This window comes from Moschus berezovskii, chromosome 7 (assembly GCF_049115385.1).
Source record: "Moschus berezovskii isolate FMDL1 chromosome 7, NW_MosBer_1.0, whole genome shotgun sequence".
NCBI lineage: Eukaryota > Metazoa > Chordata > Mammalia > Artiodactyla > Moschidae > Moschus > Moschus berezovskii.
The window spans coordinates 60,436,361-60,455,024 of NC_142466.1; the positions used below are offsets into that span (position 1 = coordinate 60,436,361).

The following is an 18,664-nucleotide window of genomic DNA, read 5'->3' on the forward strand; positions in this document are numbered from 1 at the left end:
TGTGGAGATTCCTCAGAAAACTGGAAATAGAACTGCCATATGATCCAGCGATCGCACTCCTGGGCATACACACCGAGGAAACCAGAATTGAAAGAGACACATGTACTCCAATGTTCATTGCAGCACTGTTTATAATAGCCAGGACATGGAAGCAACCTAGATGTCCATCTGCAGATGAATGGATAAGAAAGCTTTGGTACATATACACAATGGAGTATTTCTCAGCCATCAAAAAGAATGCATTTGAATCAGTTTTAATGAGGTGGATGAAATTGGAGCCAATTATACAGAGTGAAGTAAGCCAGAAAGAAGAACATCAATACCGTATATTAACGCATATATATGGAATTTAGAAAAATGGTAACCTGAACCCTGTATAAGAGACTGCAAAAGAGACATAGGCATTTAGAACAGTCTTTGGGACTCTGTGGGAGAGGGTGAAGGTGGAATGATTGGGGAGAATGGAATTGTAGCATGTATATTATCATAAGTGACCAGTCCAGGTTCGACGCATAAATTTTCCTCTGTTCAAAAAAAAAAAAGCGAAAGGGAAAAAAAAAAATAATATACTGTCTAGGTTGGTCATAACTTTCCTTCCAAGGAGTAAGCGTCTTTTAATTTCATGGCTGCAATCAGCATCTGCAATGATTTTGGAGCCCCCAAAAATAAGTCTGACACTGTTTGCACTGTTTTCCCATCTATTTCCCATGAAGTGATGGGACCAGATGCCATGATCTTAGTTTTCTGAATGTAGTTACTCATACTCAAATTACTGCTTGAAAGTGAAGGCATTCATTTTCTGTAGCAGAATTAAAACAGAGCAAGATGGACGACAACACTCAGTATCTCTAGGAAATCCTTATTAATCTCACATGGATGAATTAAAAATCTTTCCAATTGCTCATTGCAAATATATTGAAGTGCAGTAATTTTTTCCAGTAATTTCTTACATCATGCTATGTTGGTAGATTCATATTATTTGTATAATTTTGATGAAAATGTATTCATTATCCTTGAGCTACAGCTGTATAGGTCAGAACTTATAATAAATGATGTTTGCTCAAACATGGAATCTTAGACTAAGTTGAAGAATGAAGGGGAGCCAAAAATTATAGTTGGATTCTATTTCTATTTACATTTTGATAACTGTTTTCCTTAATAGGACATTTAGGAATGAAGTATACCTACCTTGTTAAAATAAAGGTTATTTGAATATTTCAATTTTAGTTTTTTATTGATTTTTTCTTTCTTTTAGGAGCTGTGGCCCTGAAGAATCTTGAAATTAAAGAAAATGCCCTGGTATGTTTTGACTATAAACACTTTCTTATGTTAGGTTACATGAACAGGTTACATTTAGGTTACATGAACATATTCCTGATTTGTCATCTTAAATTACTTAAGAAAACTTTTAAAAAATAATTTTTATAAACTGTGTATTTTGCAAAATGGACTTTCAGTCTCCATAGAAATACAACCTGATGGTAATTTCCCCCTTTAAAAATATTTCTAAAATTTGTCTCTTCCTGTATGCTTTCATTTTAAGAGTTTTAACTTACCTCTCCTATCATCTTCAGTTTTTGTTTTTCTTGGTACCATTTTAATCATATTTTTTTTGCCATAGAATACAGTGGCATTAACAGTGTTGTGCAGCCATCATCAGTATGTATTTCTGAAACATTTTTATTACACTAAGGAAACTTTGTCACCAGTAAGAAATAACATAACTCCTCATTCCCTTTCCCCATTCACCTTGCTGACTTTTGCTTCTATTAATTTACCTATTCCAAGTACCTCATATAAATGCAGTCATGCTATGTTTGTCATTTTTTATCTAGTTTACTTAGTGTAATTCCTTTAAGGTTCACCCATGTTGTAGCAGTTACCAGGAAATCATTCCTTTTTATGAAGGCTGAATAGTATTGTATGTATATACTGTATTTTGTTCATTTATCTGTTGATGTATACTTGGGTTGTTTTTGCCTCTGTCTCTTGTGGATAATGCTGCTATGAATATTAGTATTCACGTCTGTTCAAATCCTAGCTTTCGTTTCCTGTGGGTAAATACTTAGGGGTGAAATTGATGGATTGTAATTTTATGTTAAGCCTTTGTCGCAAAGAGTTGGACACGGCTGAGCAACTGAACTGAATTGAACACTAACTCAGTCCGTAAAGAATCCACCTGCAACGCAGGAGACGCGGGTTTGATTCCTGGGTTGGGAAGATTCCCCTGGAGAAGGAAATGGCAGTACACTCCAGTATTATTGCTTGGGAAACTCATGGATGGAGGAGCCTGGTGGGTTCCAGTCTGTGGGGTCACAAGAGATGGACACGGCTGAGCCATTAAACCGCCACCACACTGTTTTCCATAGCAGTTGAACCACATTATGCAGGCATACCTTGGAGATTTTGTAGGTTTGTTTGCATTCCACTACGGTGAAGTGAATACTGTCACAATAAAACAAGTCACAGAATTTTTTGGTTTCCCAGTGTATTTAAAAATTATGTGTACACTATGTGTATATGTGCTGTGTTGCTCAGTCATGTGTGTCTCTTTGCAACCTAATGGACTGTAGCCCACCAGGCTCTTTGTCCATGGAATTTTCTAGGCAAGAACACTGGAATGGGCTGCCATGTCCTACTCCAGGGGGTCTTCCCAACCCGAAGATCAAACCTGCGTCTCTTGCATCTCCTGCATTGGCAGGCAGGTTCTTTACCACTGTGCCACCTAGTCTAAAAAACCAGTGTACATACATCAGTTAAAAACTAATGCTGTTGGGAAAGTGGCACTGATAGATTTCCTTGGTGAAGGATTGCCACAAATCTTCAATTTGATTAAAAAATAAAAGACAAAACAAAACAAAAAAATCAGTATCTGGGAAGTGCAACAAAGTAAAGCACAATAAAATGGAGTATACCTGAATTCCCATCAGCAGTACATGAATTCCAATTTTCCATATCCTTGACAACATTTACTTTCTGTTTTTTTGATACTGACTGTCCTAATGAGTATGAAGTGGTAAATCTTACTGGTTTTCCTCAGTACTTCTCTAATGATTAGTGAGGTTGAGCATCTTTACATGTGCTTGTTGACCATTTTTATATGTTCTTTGGAAAAATGTCTATTGAAAAGCATTGCTGATTTTTTAAGATCATGGTTCTTTTTTTTTGGGGGGGTGCACTTTGGTTCTTTACATATTTTGAATATTTCCCCTTGTCAGAAAATATGATTTGCAAATACTTCCTCCCATTTTGTGGGTTGTCTTTTGCTTCTGTTAATGGTGTTATATACAAACATTTTTTTATGTAAAAAATTAAATTTTGATGAAATTGAATTCATCTTTTTTTTTAAATTGTTGTTGCCTATGCTTTTCATGTGCTATCCAAGAAATTATATGATTTTATTTTCTTCTGAACATTTTACAGTTTTAGTTCTTACCTTAGACCTTTGGTTCATTCCAAATTAATTTTCATATATGGTATAAGATAAGGGTCAACTACATTCTTTTTGCAAGTGGATATCCAGTTATCCTAGTACCATTTATTGAAAAGGTTGTCTTTTCTCCCATTGAATGAGGAGAAATTTATTTGAGGATATTTTTTGCACTAGTGGTTTAGTTTCCCTTCAAATACAAACTGACAGTGAAATTTCCCACTTTCTTTTCTTTTTCAAGTAGTGTAAAAGCTGTAGTGATTCTGGTATGAGTAACTTCGGTGGTCAGTATTGCTATAGAATCTTTCGCTATTTAAGGTGACCAGGCTCTGAATTTTATGGATTTGAAGATATTGTAGTTATGTATTTAGAAACTTAAATAAGTATTGAAGGTAATGAGAAGGTGTAAGTTAACTTAAATCCCTTAAGTAATTTTGGGAAGAAAAAATTAGTTACGTGTTTTGCAACCTGTGTATGTACTAAGATTTTACATATATATTTTTTTGTAGAGTCAACTGGATGTACCATTTAAAATTAAAGTTGGCCATATAGGTAAGCTGTCTTTATTATTTGTATATCCTCTTCTTAGACATGTAACCAGAATAATATGTCTAATATCTCTATAATGTCTTTATAATGTTTCTGAGCATAAATTAAAAGAATCATGTGTTCTCATATATATAAAACTTAGTTGTGTGACTTAATATGTGTTTTGGTCCATATATCCCTCGTTGAATACCTGTGAAATACTTTTAAAAAATATTTTGTTTTTAGTTGTACTGGGGCTTCATTGTTGCAGGTGAGCTTTCCCTAGTTGTGGTGAATGGGAGCTACTCTCTAGTTGTGCTGTAAGGGCTTCTCATCGCAGCAGTTTCTTTTGTTGTGGAGCACAGGCTCTAGGACATGTGGGCTTCAGTAGTTGTAACATGGGCTTAGTAGTTAGAACCTGTGGGCTCCAGAGTACAGTGTGGGTTCCAGAGTGCAGTGTGGGCTCAGTAGTTTTGGCACACATGCCCAGTTGCCTGGTGGCATGTAGTGTCTTCCTGGACCAGTGTCCTTGCATTGCAAGGTGGATTCTTAACCCCTGCCACCAGGGAAGCCCCAATACTCGTGAAATTATGCATCTTGTTAAATGTTGAATGAGTTGAGATCCAAAGCATTAAAACTAATGGAGAGCATGACTGTCTCAGTTTCTTAAGTTTCTGACTAGTTATGATTGCTGTATTCTGATTGGCCATGAATAAGTGGTATAAGGAAATTTCATCTGGATCCTCCAGGCAGTTTTGTCAGGAACCAATCAAAAACCTGTTTTCCATTCTGCTAGTTTTCTAGGAAACACTATACTAATTTTCTTGTATTACATTTCCAATTTTTGTAGTTTACATATACTGGTTGAGCAGAATATACTGGCTCAATATACTAGTTGAGCAGAAATTGATTCAAATGTGTTTAATAAAGACATACATGTTTCATTTCTTAAATTATTTTGGTTTATTGTTTTAACTTTATTGGTTTACATTTTGTGCAAGATGATAGTATTATTATTTGTGACTTAAAAGTAGTAGTATGCAGATAATTTGTGTGAAGAATTTATGTAATGTTATTGCAATATATTGGTGTCACTTGGAGAACAAGGTGTTTTGAAAGCTTATATAAATTGCCTGATGAAAATCTCCACAATTTTGTGCTCTTACAGTTGGTATTAGACCATATGCCAAAGAAACGTTTTTCATTTACATTGCTAGGACTCTAATTCTGTTTCTCTTCTTCCTTTTGCCCCCATAATTTAAACACTACTTAGTGTAAATAAAATGGGGAAAATGTCACCCATCACTTTTCCACCTAATATATTTATTTTTGCAAATTTTTATATGGTTTTTTTACATGTGAACATATTGACTTGTTATCATGGTGTATGTAGGATTTTATATATTTTTAAATTATCATTTAATAAAGATTCCTCATAATCCATATTGATTTGACCTCCCTTATTTCTCAATATTGCATATTACAAAATTTGAACAATGTGATCTTATATTTCTATTGGTTCAAAAATTTACAGTAAACATTTTCATATACTTTTTGAAAGTATTCTGAAAGTCATTGAATTTTATAACTATGATTATTGTAAATCAGGGTATATAAATTTAACATCTACTCTAGAAAACTATATAAGGACAGTAGGTAGACTTACTTTCATTTAGTGCCTTCATTATTTCTGTTCTCTCTTTTCTTTTCTGACCATGTTTGAAAATGATGACAGGGTAAATTTTCAGTGTTACTATAAGGTGGTAGAAAGTACACTGAACTGATACCTTATATATAAGATAATCTTGAGAATCATCTAAGGTGTCATTTGCGTATCTCTATCATAGAAACTGCCATTCTTTAATATCATTATTATTTTTTTCTTCTAGACAATAAGTTTTTTGAGAAGTGGATTTAATTTAAAAATTTTAATTTTATCATATCTTCACTTAGCACAATACTTGTCTTATAGTAGGAACACAGTTTGCTAAATGAAGTACACATTTCCAAATGAGTGATGTAGTGGTACAACCAGTTTTATAAGAACATATTGTCCCCTTGCCATTAATGGGGGTTGTTAATCTTACTGATCTTTCAAAGTTTTCCTCATTTAAGATGCAGAATTACATACATATCAAATATACTTACATACATACTTTTAAAGTAATTGTTTTCATGTGGAAGATTTTTAAAGTACCTCCTTATGTATTTTTTCTGATTTTTCTGTAAGAAGCCTGCCCTTCATAAAGAAGGAAAAAATGATTTGTTTTAAAACAAATTCTTAGTGGTACAAATGGTATATTGTTAGTATAGAAATTTTAAGTGGTCACTATCTTCTCTGATTTTAAAACTTAGAAAGCTATTCCTCTTTTAGAAGTCAGGTAGTTTATTTTTCTCTAAATTAGTATGGAGAAATCTTTTTCTTGATTTGGCATTTTTTAAAACATGGGTTTTTGGAGTTATATAATACAGTATATCTAAATATATATTATTGTTTTTCAGTCGCTAAGTTGTTTGTGTCTGACTCTTTGAGACTCCATGGACTGCAGCATGCCAGGCTTCCCTGTTCTTTACTGTCTCCTGGAGTTTGCTCAAATTCATGTCCACTGAGTCATTGACACCATCTAACCATTTCATCCTCTACTCCCCTCTTCTCCTTTTGCCTTCAATCTTTCCCAGCCTTAGGGTCTTTTCCAATGAGTTGACTCTTCACATCAGGTAGCCAGAGTAGTGGAGCTTTAGCTTCAGCATCAGTCCTTCCAGTGAACATTCAGGACTGATTCCTTTAGGATTGACTGGTCCAGGCAGTCCAAGGGACTCTCAAGTCTTCTCCAGCACCATAATTCAAAAACATCGATTTCTGGGTACTCAGCCTTCTTTATGGTCCAACTTTCACATCTATAAATGACTACTCGAAAAACCATAGCTTAGATTATACGGACCTTTGTTGGTAAAGTGATGTCTTTGGTTTTTAATAAACTGTCTAGATTTGTCATAGCTTCTGTCTAAGGAGTTAATGCAGCAATGATAGTAAGTCTCCCTTCCCTGATCATGACAACTAATTTTAAATCTAGAGATTCATACTTTCTAAAAAAGTTTTTAAATATTAAAAACTATTGTAGAAATTTTCTACATATACTAAATACATAAAATACATAAAACTAGAATTAATAGTATAATGAGTCCTTGATATCATATTCTTTAGTTTAAGAAATCTAATGCTTTTAAAATACTTTGCTGTTGGGTTGTAGCAAAATATTTTTATTAGTTGAAATGATTTTCTAATATTGGCCAGGATCCTTGATTATTACCATAGGAATTTATGAGTATGTACACCTATGATAATCATACTTATGTAAATATTGTATATATACAGATATGTACATATGTGTAAAATCTCTCTATATAAAATATACTTATATAAAGTATGTGATCTACCTTTTTATAGTATAAGAAAAATATTTCTTAGAGATTTTGAGTAAGAATTGGTACAAATCAATCTTTATCAAGGATTATTGATTAATGGAAGGATAATACTGATATGTTTGTAGTACATATCACCACAAGAGAAACTTGTAAATATTTAGAACATTTTTTAGTAGATTTTCCAACAATACTAATACAACCAATTTCAAATCATCACTAAAAAGACTTTTAGTTTATTGTTGTAAAATAGCTTTCTATAAAATTAATGAACTCATAAGGTCAAAGACTACTTTGTTATCTCCTTTAGTGCTTGATAGAAAATAGGCTGATAGTAAATCTAGATTGAAAGAATAATATTTTTTCTTTTTTTTCATATAGGTACTCTTAATCTTATAATTCCATGGAAAAACCTTTATACCCAACCAGTTGAAGCTGTGTTGGAAGACGTTTATTTACTCATAGTGCCTTCTTCTAGTAAGTCAAAATTTAAATATTATTATTTCAATTACTCCTTTTTTTAATGTATAAAAATCTTTATATTTGATAATTATATTCAAATAATTTTGGTGAATTTTTTTGAGCTTTTTTAATATTTAAATTTGTTATTTGATAATATAAAATAAATTGGTTTTTACCCTCAGTTTTTGTGAACTTTGAATTAGTGATTATTTTCCAGGATATTTTTTGGAATGAGTATATTTAAATTTAAGGTAATTAAGAGTCTTCCTTTTTTATACTTTCTGCAGGAATAAAATATGATCCTATAAAAGAAGAAAAACAACTCTTTGAAGCAAAGCAACAGGAATTGAAAAGAATAGAAGAAGCAAAACGAAAAGTAGCTGATCAAGGTAAAGAAAACAATAAGAATGGTAATAAGAAAAGCAGAAAAGAGTTACATATTTATTACATTACTATATTATTTTCTCCTGGAAGCACTGAGATTACTTTAAAAATATGATAGTCTTATTACAAGAATTTTAATGTGGTTTCTATGTTTTATCATGTTTTTAGAAATTTACCTTAGTGCAAATAATATTCCAAACTTATAAGGGTGAGGTTGGTTTTTCATGAAGTAATTTTTTTTTTGATGTTTCTAGTCTTCTCTTCCTTATTCCACATTTATTAGTTCTTCATCTTTTGGAGATACTTAATTTCTCGATATATTTTTCCAAATCTGTTTACCCTCTGGGGTCACATACATTCCTGTTCAACTTAGACCAAAATGGTCCATTACTTTAGTCCCCTTCTTTTGTCAGTATTAGAGATGTCCTGCAGAAATCTAACCCCTTTCCACTTATTGCTGTTGATGGTAATGGAGTAATGGTAGGAGTTCTTTATATAACCATCAACATCTACACTCCTCTTCTGACTCTTAACTTTTCCATCTAGTGAAGCTTTCTCTTTGACATGTAAATATGCCATAGCCTCTCTTATCTTAAAGTGTCAAGTCATGTTCCTATCCTTGTCCTTTGGTTAGCTTATGCTCCTCCATCCTTTGATAGCTAAGCATCTTAGAAGAGTTGTATGTGTACTGCTCAAAATGTTCTTGCCATTAACTTACTTTTTAAATTAAAAAATGCAATAATAAACGGTTTACCGGTTGACAAACAGGTAAAAAAAGGCGTTAAAGGAGATTTACCACAATTCCTGGCAATACTTTTTATGTTTTAATCTCTATTGTCTTTCATCCATACCCTCATCCTCTTTTTTAAAAAAATCTTTTTATTGTTCAGTTCAATTCAGTCGCTCAGTCGTGTCCGACTCTCCGCGACCCCATGAATCACAGCACGCCAGGCCTCCCTGTCCATCACCAACTCCCGGAGTTCACTCAAACTCATGTCCACAGAGTCGGTGATGCCATCCAGACATCTCATTCTCCGTCGTCCCCTTCTCCTCCCGCCCCCAACCTTTCCCAGCATCAGAGTCTTTTCCAATGAGTCAACTCGTCGCATGAGGTGGCCAAAGTATTGCAGTTTCAGCTTCAGCATCAGTCCTTCCAATGAACATCCAGGATTGATCTCCTTTAGAATGGACTGGTTGGATCTCCTTGCAGTATAAGGGTCTCTCAAGAGTCTTCTCCAACACCACAGTTCAAAAGCATCGATTCTTCGGCGATCAGCCTTCTTCACAGTCCAACTCTCACATCCATACATGACCACGGGAAAAACCATTGCCTTGACTAGACAGACCTTGGTTGGCAAAGTAATGTCTCTGCTTTTTAATATACTATCAAGGTTGGTCATAACTTTCCTTCCAAGGAGCAAGCGTCTTTTAATTTCATGGCTGCAATCAGCATCTGCAGTGATTTTGGAGCCCAAAAAAACAAAGTCTGACACTGCTTCCACTGTTTTTCCATCTATTTCCCATGAAGTGATGGGACCAGATGCCATGATCTTTGTTTTCTGAATGTTGAGCTTCAAGCCAACCTTTTCGCTCTCCTCTTTAACTTTCATCAAGAGGCTTTTGAGTTCCTCTTCACTTTCTGCCATAAGGGTGGTGTCATCTGCATATCTGAGGTTATTGATATTTCTCCCAGCAATCTTGATTCCAGCTTGTGCTTCTTCCAGCCCAGTGTTCCTCATGATGTACTCTGCATATAAGTTAAATAGGCAGGGTGACAATATACAAACTTAACGTACTCTTTTTCCTATTTGGAACCAGTCTGTTGTTCCATGTGCAGTTCTAACAGTTGCTTCCTGACCTGCATACAGGTTTCTCAAGAGGCAGGTCAAGTGGTCTGGGATCCCCATCTCTTTCAGAATGTTCCACAGTTTATTGTGATCCACACAGTCAAAGGCTTTGGCATAGTCAATGAAGCAGAAATAGATGTTTTTCTGAAACTCTTTTGCTTTCTCCATGATCCAGCGGATGTTGGCAATTTGATCTTTGGTGCCTCTACCTTTTCTAAAACCTGCTTGAACATCTGGGAGTTCACGGTTTACATACTGCTGAAGCCTGGCTTGGAGAATTTTGAGCATGACTTTACTAGCGTGTGAGATGAGTGCAATTGTGCGGTAGTTTGAGCATTCTTTGGCATTGCCTTTCTTTGGGATTGGAATGAAGACTGACCTCTTCCAGTCCTGTGGCCACTGCTGAGTTTTCCAAATCTGCTGGCATACTGAGTGCAGCACTTTCACAGCATCATCTTTCAAGACTTGAAATAGCTCAACTGGAATTCCATCACCTCCACTAGCTTTGTTCGTAGTGATGCTTTCTAAGGCCCACTTGACTTCACATTCCAAGATGTCTGGCTCTAGGTCAGTGATCACATTATCGTGACTATCTTGGTCGTGAAGATCTTTTTTGTACAGTTCTTCTGTGTATTCCTGCCACCTCTTCTTAATATCTTCTGCTTCTGTTAGGTCCATACCATTTCTGTCCTTTATCGAGCCCATCTTTGCATGAAATGTTCCCTTGGAAACTCTAATTTTCTTGAAGAGATCTCTTGTTTTTCCTATTCTGTTGTTTTCCTCTATTTCTTTGCCTTGATCACTGAGGAAGACTTTCTTATCTCTCCTTGCTATTCTTTGGAACTCTGCATTCAGATGCTTATATCTTTCCTTTTCTCCTTTGCTTTTCTCCTCTCTTCTTTTCACAGCTATTTGTAAGGCCTCCTCAGACAGCCATTTCGCTCTTTTGCATTTCTTTTCCATGGGGATGGTCTTGGTCCCTGTCTCCTGTACAATGTCACGAACCTCCGTCCAGAGTTCATCAGGCACTCTATCAATCAGATCTAGTCCCTTAAATCTATTTCTCACTTCCACTGTATAATCATAAGGGATTTGATTGAGGTCATATCTGAATGGTCTAGTGGTTTTCCCTACTTTCTTCAATTTAAGTCTGAACTTCGCAATAAGGAGTTCATGATCTGAGCCACAGTCAGCTCCTGGTCTTGTTTTCGCTAACTGTATAGAGTTTCTCCATCTTTGGTTGCAAAGAATATAATCCATCTGATTTCGGTGTTGACCATCTGGTGATGTCCATGTGTAGAGTCTTCTCTTGTGTTGTTGGAAGAGGGTGTTTGCTATGACCAGTGCATTCTCTTGACAAAACTCTATTAGCCTTTGCCCTGCTTCATTCCGTGCTCCAAGGCCAAATTTGCCAGTTACTCCAGGTGTTTCTTGACTTCCTACTTTTGCATTCCAGTCCCCTATAATGAAAAGGACATCTTTTTTGGGTGTTAGTTCTAAAAGGTCTTGTAGGTCATCATAGAACCGATTAACTTCGGCTTCTTCAGCATTACTGGTTGGGGCATAGGCCTGATTACTGTAATATTGAATGGTTTGTCTTGGAAACGAACAGAAATCATCCTGTCATTTTTAAGATTGCATCCAAGTACTGCATTTCGGACTCTTTTGTTGACCATGATGGCTACTCCATTTCTTCTAAGGGATTCCTGCCCACAGTAGTAGATATAATGGTCATCCGAGTTAAATTCACCCATTCCAGTCCATTTTAATTCACTGATTCCTAGAATATCGACGCTCACTCTTGCCATCTCCTGTTTGACCACTTCCAGTTTGCCTTGATTCATGGACCTAACATTCCAGGTTCCTATGCAATATTGCTCTTTACAGCACTGGACCTTGCTTCTATCACTGGTCACATCCACAACTGGGTATTGGTTTTGCTTTTGCTCCATCCCTTTATTCCTGCTATAGTTATTTCTCCACTGAGCTCCAGTAGCATTCTGGGCACCTACTGACCTGGGGAATTCCTCATTCCTATCATTTTGCCTTTTGTTACTGTTCATGGGGTTCTCAAGGCAAGTATACTGAAGTGGTTTGCCATTCCCTTCTCCAGTGGACCACATTTGGTTGTGGTCCATGTGATCAGATCGGCTAGTTTCCTGTGATTATGATTTCAGTTTGTCTGCTCTCTGGTGCCCCCTAGCAATACCTACCGCCTTATTTGGGTTTCTCTTACCTTGGTCGTGGAAAATCTCTTCACAGCCACTCCAGCAAAGTGCAGCCGCTGTACCTTACCTTGGACGAGGGGTATCTCCTCAAGGCCGCCCCTCCTGACCTTGAACGCGGAGTAGCTCCTCTCGGCCCTCCTGCGCCCGTGCAGCCACCGCCTCTTGGACGTGGGGTAGCTCCTCTCGGCCGCCGGCCCTGGCCTCAGGCGTGGGGTAGCTCCTCACGGCCGCACCTCTTTGCGTGGTTCGTTGCGCCGGGGCCGGCGTCTCTCGCGTCGCGTCTGCGCCGCCGGGGCCGGCGTCTCTCGCGTCGCGTCTGCGCCGCCGGGGCCGGCGTCTCTCGCGTCGCGTCTGCGCCGCCGGGGCCGGCGTCTCTCGCGTCGCGTCTGCGCCGCCGGGGCCGGCGTCTCTCGCGTCGCGTCTGCGCCGCCGGGGCCGGCGTCTCTCGCGTCGCGTCTGCGCCGCCGGGGCCGGCGTCTCTCGCGTCGCGTCTGCGCCGCCGGGGCCGGCGTCTCTCGCGTCGCGTCTGCGCCGCCGGGGCCGGCGTCTCTCGCGTCGCGTCTGCGCCGCCGGGGCCGGCGTCTCTCGCGTCGCGTCTGCGCCGCCGGGGCCGGCGTCTCTCGCGTCGCGTCTGCGCCGCCGGGGCCGGCGTCTCTCGCGTCGCGTCTGCGCCGCCGGGGCCGGCGTCTCTCGCGTCGCGTCTGCGCCGCCGGGGCCGGCGTCTCTCGCGTCGCGTCTGCGCCGCCGGGGCCGGCGTCTCTCGCGTCGCGTCTGCGCCGCCGGGGCCGGCGTCTCTCGCGTCGCGTCTGCGCCGCCGGGGCCGGCGTCTCTCGCGTCGCGTCTGCGCCGCCGGGGCCGGCGTCTCTCGCGTCGCGTCTGCGCCGCCGGGGCCGGCGTCTCTCGCGTCGCGTCTGCGCCGCCGGGGCCGGCGTCTCTCGCGTCGCGTCTGCGCCGCCGGGGCCGGCGTCTCTCGCGTCGCGTCTGCGCCGTGTTCATATAAACTTTGCCTTCCTACTTTTAAGTAGTTCAGTGGTATTAAATACATTTATTGTATTGCATCCACTATCATCATCTCTCCCCATATCTCTTTTCATCTTGTAAAATTGAAACGTTACACTTGATAGACAATAACTCATCCATTCTTCTCCCCTTTACCCCCAGACCCAGGCAAAACTGCAATTTTGCTTTTTGTCTGTTTGATTTTGACTGTTCTGAGTAATCATGCAGGTGGACTCATATAGTATTTGTATTTTCTTTAGTGATTTATTTCCCTTTGTGAAGTATTATGTCTTCATAATGTTGGACACAGCTGAGTGACTTTACTTTCACTTTATGTCTTCAAGGTTTATCCGTGTTGTAGCATTTGTCACAGTTTCCTTTCTAAGGCTGAATAATATTCCATTGTGTGTCTGTGTGTGTAAAAATTAGTATTTTAGCATCTTTTTGTCTGCTTATTGACCATTTGCATGTCATGGGAAGTCAGATCCCTAGTTTTGATTGGCAATAGCAGTTGGATGTGTGTCTTAACATTTATTACATAGACCTTTTACTTATTATGTCCATTTTGGTATGATGGATTTCTTTGTACCTTCACATATATGGTCTCAGAGTCTGGAGCCTGTCAGTCTTATTGTCTCCAGAATAAATATTTGCTTCTCATGAGAGTGGGGAAAAGGACAATTGCTTGATCCTGTGGATTGGAAGAGGAAGGATACCTAGAAATCTAACTACTGAATATACAGACTTTAAGCCAATCCTTATATGATTGGCTTCTTCCTCCACCTCTTTGCCATTTATATTTTCAGAGGATTCCAGTTCCTGAATCTTGCCAGGGTTTTTTTTTTTTTAAAAAAAAAAACTCATCTTGTATTTTATTGGCATCTCAATTTATGGGCATTTGAGATCAAATTTCTTCTTCTGTCATGTTGTCTAAGGTCATCTGCTTTCTAGCTTCTGAATTTTTTAAGGTCTCTCTTATTCTTCTACACTCTTTTCTTTTGGTCTTGGAGATTTATCTGTTTTTCCCCTTTACTTTTGCCTTTATGGGGTTTTACTGAGGAAGAGAAAAATAGATGCAAACTCATGTTTAATCAGAAGTGTCTCCTGCTGCTGCTGCTGCTAAGTCACTTCAGTCGTGTCTGATTCTGTGTGACCCCATAGACGGAAGCCCACCAGGCTCCCCCATCCCTGGGATTCTCCAGGCAAGAACACTGGAGTGGGTTGCCATTTCCTTCTCCAATGTGTGAAAGTGAAAAGTGAAAGTGAAGTCGCTCAGTTGTGTCCCACCCTTAGCGACCCCACAGACTGCAGCCTACCAGGCTCCTCCATCCATGGGATTTTCTAGGCAAGAGTACTGGAGTGGCTTGCCATGCCTCCTAGTTATACTTAAATCTAAAATATAAATAGTCATGCTTAAGATTCATCAATTATACCTGTTATCAGATAGAATTTTGAACTCTTCAACAAAATACTTTTGTCGCTCTTATGACTTGAATCTTGTCTAACATTCCAGCCTTTTACTGACCCCATCCCTTTCATATCTTCTCTGTTCTTTGTTCCAGCCATACTGGCCTATTTGTATTTATTGAATGTACCAACTACTCTGTGATCATATCTTACTTCCTGCATTATTCAATATACTTTTGAGAGTTGTCACCATTAGGAAGACAGTTCAGGCTGTAAGGTATGGATGACATTCTCTGCAGCAACAGTATAGAGTGAGAATAGAAACATTTCTAGAACTAAGACCTAAAGAAAGCTAACATTTAAGGATTGTGTAGAGGAGGAAAACAGAAAAAAAAAAAAAAGACCAAGAAAAAGTGATTCGTAAGTATTATAGTAGGAAATCTGGAGATTACATTTCGATGGGAAAGAGTGGTTTGGAAAGTGAAGAATATGTCAGATCCTGCTGATTTATCAGGTAAATTGAGGATTAACAAATAATCATTTTATTTATGACATGGAGGTCCTTGGTCACCTTAGAAATTGCTATTTTGATTTAGTGATGATTGCAGAGAAAAAGCTTCTATTTCTTCATAGTTGTAAAGTGGTTTGCTAAGAGTAAAAAGAGCAGTGGAAGAATTGTTGGACCTTTGAAGAGTACCAAGAGGAATTTTAAGATGGTTACTCTGGAGTGTGAACAAGTTGATTGGAATTTTAAGATGGTTATTCTGGAGTGTGAACAAGTTGATTGGAGAACAAGTTGATTGGAGAAATGTAGTAAGGTTGTTGGTTAGTTGAAGTTTGTAATTGCAGTCTGTTTTGTGGTAATTTTTCTTCACCGCTACTCACGTGGCAAGGCATATGCATGTTTATATAAAAAGTAGTCTTTGGATTTGTGTCGGCTTGGAACTTTATTGACAGAAGAAAAAGGAGAATAAAGAAAGCAGAAGAGTTTAAAGTGTTGGTGAAATAATGTATTAAGGAATCTGAGCTGGGTAAGGAAGTCAGAAAGAAACTAGTTGATAGGGAAAGAACAATTTAGCATTTAACTGAATGAGTAAATTTACAGAGCAGAGGATTTTATTAGGTAGTGGTGGGATTCAACACTTAAAAAATTCTCGTCTTCAAAGAGTTTTTATTCTACTTCTGTTTATTAATTCTAAAGTCGTGTTCTGTATGTTCGTTCACTCATGCTTCCCTTTGATGCAAATATGAGAATATCTTCATCAGCTTTATCTGAGACTTTCTGGGTCAGCTGAATTAGGAAGTAGTAGGTCATTAGAGGAGAAGATAAATAATAAGTGTATACAGGTGGAATAGGACTAGAAAAAGATCGCTTTCATTGGCATTTTTAAGTAGGGGCAAAAGTGTTAGTAATTAGTGGTTATCATCAGCATATTAAAAAAATTAGGAACCTCGATTTTTTATTCCTTATATTTTTCTGAAAAGTATTGAAGAAGATTGTTTAATCACATTTTGAAAAATGAAACAAATGAACATCTTTCATTTTTGCTTAAAAGGAAAGAGGGAGAGAATCTTTTATCTTCCTATTTTGTGTTTATTAGTATTAGAGAAGGAGCATATTCAGCTGTTTTACACTTCTATCCACAGACACCTTATGATGATAGTACAAATTTTAAGGGAGATTCTTTCATTGCTACTATTTCTGACTCTTCTAATATGATCCTATTATAATTCTTACCTAATAATCTTACTGTTTTTCATGTCCTTATGTACTCAGATATACCTCCAGAAATTATAAAATTTGATGCCAGTAAATTCTATGTGTTAAGCTTTAGTTTGGACAAGAAAGTGGGTTTTGAAAACGGTGTGCATTTAGTCACCTAGGAAAGTCTTCTGTTATGTAAGATATTTGGAAAGGAGACTTAGTATTCTGATTACAGATTTCTTTCTTTAAGAAAGTAGCATTTCTGTTATTTCAACACAGATACTCATAGAATGTATTTTTCATTCATATTAAAAATGAATATTTGCAATTATAGAAAAACAGCATGTGGAGAAACAGGACACTTTCACAGAAAAATTAATTACCCAGATCATAAAAAATCTTCAAGTGAAAATTTCCAATATCCATATTCGCTATGAGGATGATGTAAGTATTTCAATAGGTGATAACTGTTTTTATATTAATTTTTCTATTTATTGACACCTGCTCTGTAGTGGTCAACGTATGAGATGCTGGCAAGTGGAGGGATGTAGAGCTGAACATGACATGATCTTTATTTTTTATAATTAGTTGTAATTTGCAGTCCTTAGTGCCTTGATTACACTTCTAAACTGTTCAAGCATCAGATAATGAAGGAAAATTTCTTTCTTATAATCACCTTTGATAGATTTAGCAGTTACATGTTTTTAAAATACTTTATACTGTGTTTACTTCCTGGAAAAAGCAATGGTTTAGGAATCATTAGTTAGACTAAACTAACTGTTTGATTACAAATAGATCATATATTGTCTCTCAAACACATCATTGTTGGCTTCTCACAGCTCTGTTGTGAGGGTCAATCTCATTTTTAATAAACTTCTTTTTTGTAGATTGAAAAAGAGTATTTTGTTGTTCAGTTGCTAAATCGTGTCTCTTTGTGAGCCCATGGACTGCAGCAACATTATATTGATATATTATTATTGTACCACACTAATACATTGTTACTTTATATGTAGTTAGGAAAAATGTAGAAATAAAAATTATTCCAGAAACTAGGAAAATGTTTGAAATAGCTTTCTTACCAGAAAGTGAACTTTTTCTACAATATAAATTTTGTCCATCTGCTAAAAATCTGAGTAAACTTTACTCTCCTTCCTCTTTAGCTCACAAATCGAGAAACTCCTCTGTCATTTGGTATTTCCCTTCAGAATCTCAGCATGCAGGTATGTTGTTTAAAAAGAAATTTAATCGTATTTAATTTTGCAGTATAGTTAATTAAATTACTAATAGCTAGTTAATGTATGCCAGCATCAGTAGTAGGTATCTATATAGAATTCATACAGGAAGTGCATAGACTGGATTGAAACTGGGGGTAGGTAGTTTCATATTTTAAAAATGGTTGATAATCAAATTTAGTTTCATATGTGAGACACTATTTGCCAGTTATGATATTTCATACTTATTTTACTTTAAAAATCCATTCTGAATTTTAAGTGCATAAGTACAAAATAAAAGTAATGTTCATTTCAGAATCTTTGATTAGTTGTGGAAAGTATACAGAATCAAATCATTTCATTGTCATTATTACTAGTTATCGTGGCATACTTTCTTCCTGTTTAGTTTTTTAATTAAGAAACTTTAAAACTATAGGAGAACACAAGAATTATGAGACACTTGCTTGTATCCAGAATGGATGATAGTTAAGTTTGTCATTTAGTTTAAATTTTAAATACTTTTAAAGAATAAGCTGTTATGAATAAAGTTTAAATTCCTTTTGTATTCTGCTCCACTCTTCTCTCCCACCCAAGAGGTAAACATCTTACATTTTTAAACTTTACACTGTATATCCATTAAAAATGTGTAGTATTTGGTAGATTTTTTAAAGTTCATATAAATGTTACATGATTCTTCTCTCAGTTTTCTTTTTTGCATCACATTGTTTGTGACATGTTTATTGCCACATGTAGTTTAATTGATTCAGTTCAGCTGCTGTATAGTATTTCATTATATGCTTTTGTTTTTTATGTTCATTCAGTTTTTGTGTATGGTTTTTAAAATTTGGATCTACCTCAAACAGGAAAAGAGAAAAGTCAAGTGAAAAGTTATTCAATTAAGTTGGGTGAGGTAAACTGTCAAATGCTATTGTAACACTGAAAAAAAAAGGTTGGAAAATCAGCCATTGGATTTGGCATTGTGAAGGTGATTGGTAACAGTGTCAGCAGTGGTTTTCACCACTGGTTTTGGAGGTATTTGG

The 18,664-nt window shown here is 37.1% G+C and overlaps 1 protein-coding gene across 5 annotated transcripts in view; it reads left to right on the plus strand.

Annotated features, from left to right (window-relative positions):
• The window catches only part of VPS13A (vacuolar protein sorting 13 homolog A), a 247,632-nt gene that overhangs the window by 21,825 nt on the left and 207,143 nt on the right, over window positions 1-18,664 (plus strand). For all 5 annotated transcript variants that reach the window (XR_008686092.2, XR_008686091.2, XR_016037846.1 and 2 more), the window contains exons 2-7: window positions 1,256-1,299; window positions 3,940-3,982; window positions 7,763-7,858; window positions 8,131-8,232; window positions 16,748-16,857; window positions 17,574-17,633. Coding sequence is in view for 2 of the 5 variants with exons in the window: in XM_055426921.2 (XP_055282896.2) it covers window positions 1,256-1,299; window positions 3,940-3,982; window positions 7,763-7,858; window positions 8,131-8,232; window positions 16,748-16,857; window positions 17,574-17,633 (455 nt within the window). In the remaining 3 variants the exon portion in view is untranslated. The remainder of the gene's footprint in view (window positions 1-1,255; window positions 1,300-3,939; window positions 3,983-7,762; window positions 7,859-8,130; window positions 8,233-16,747; window positions 16,858-17,573; window positions 17,634-18,664) is intronic.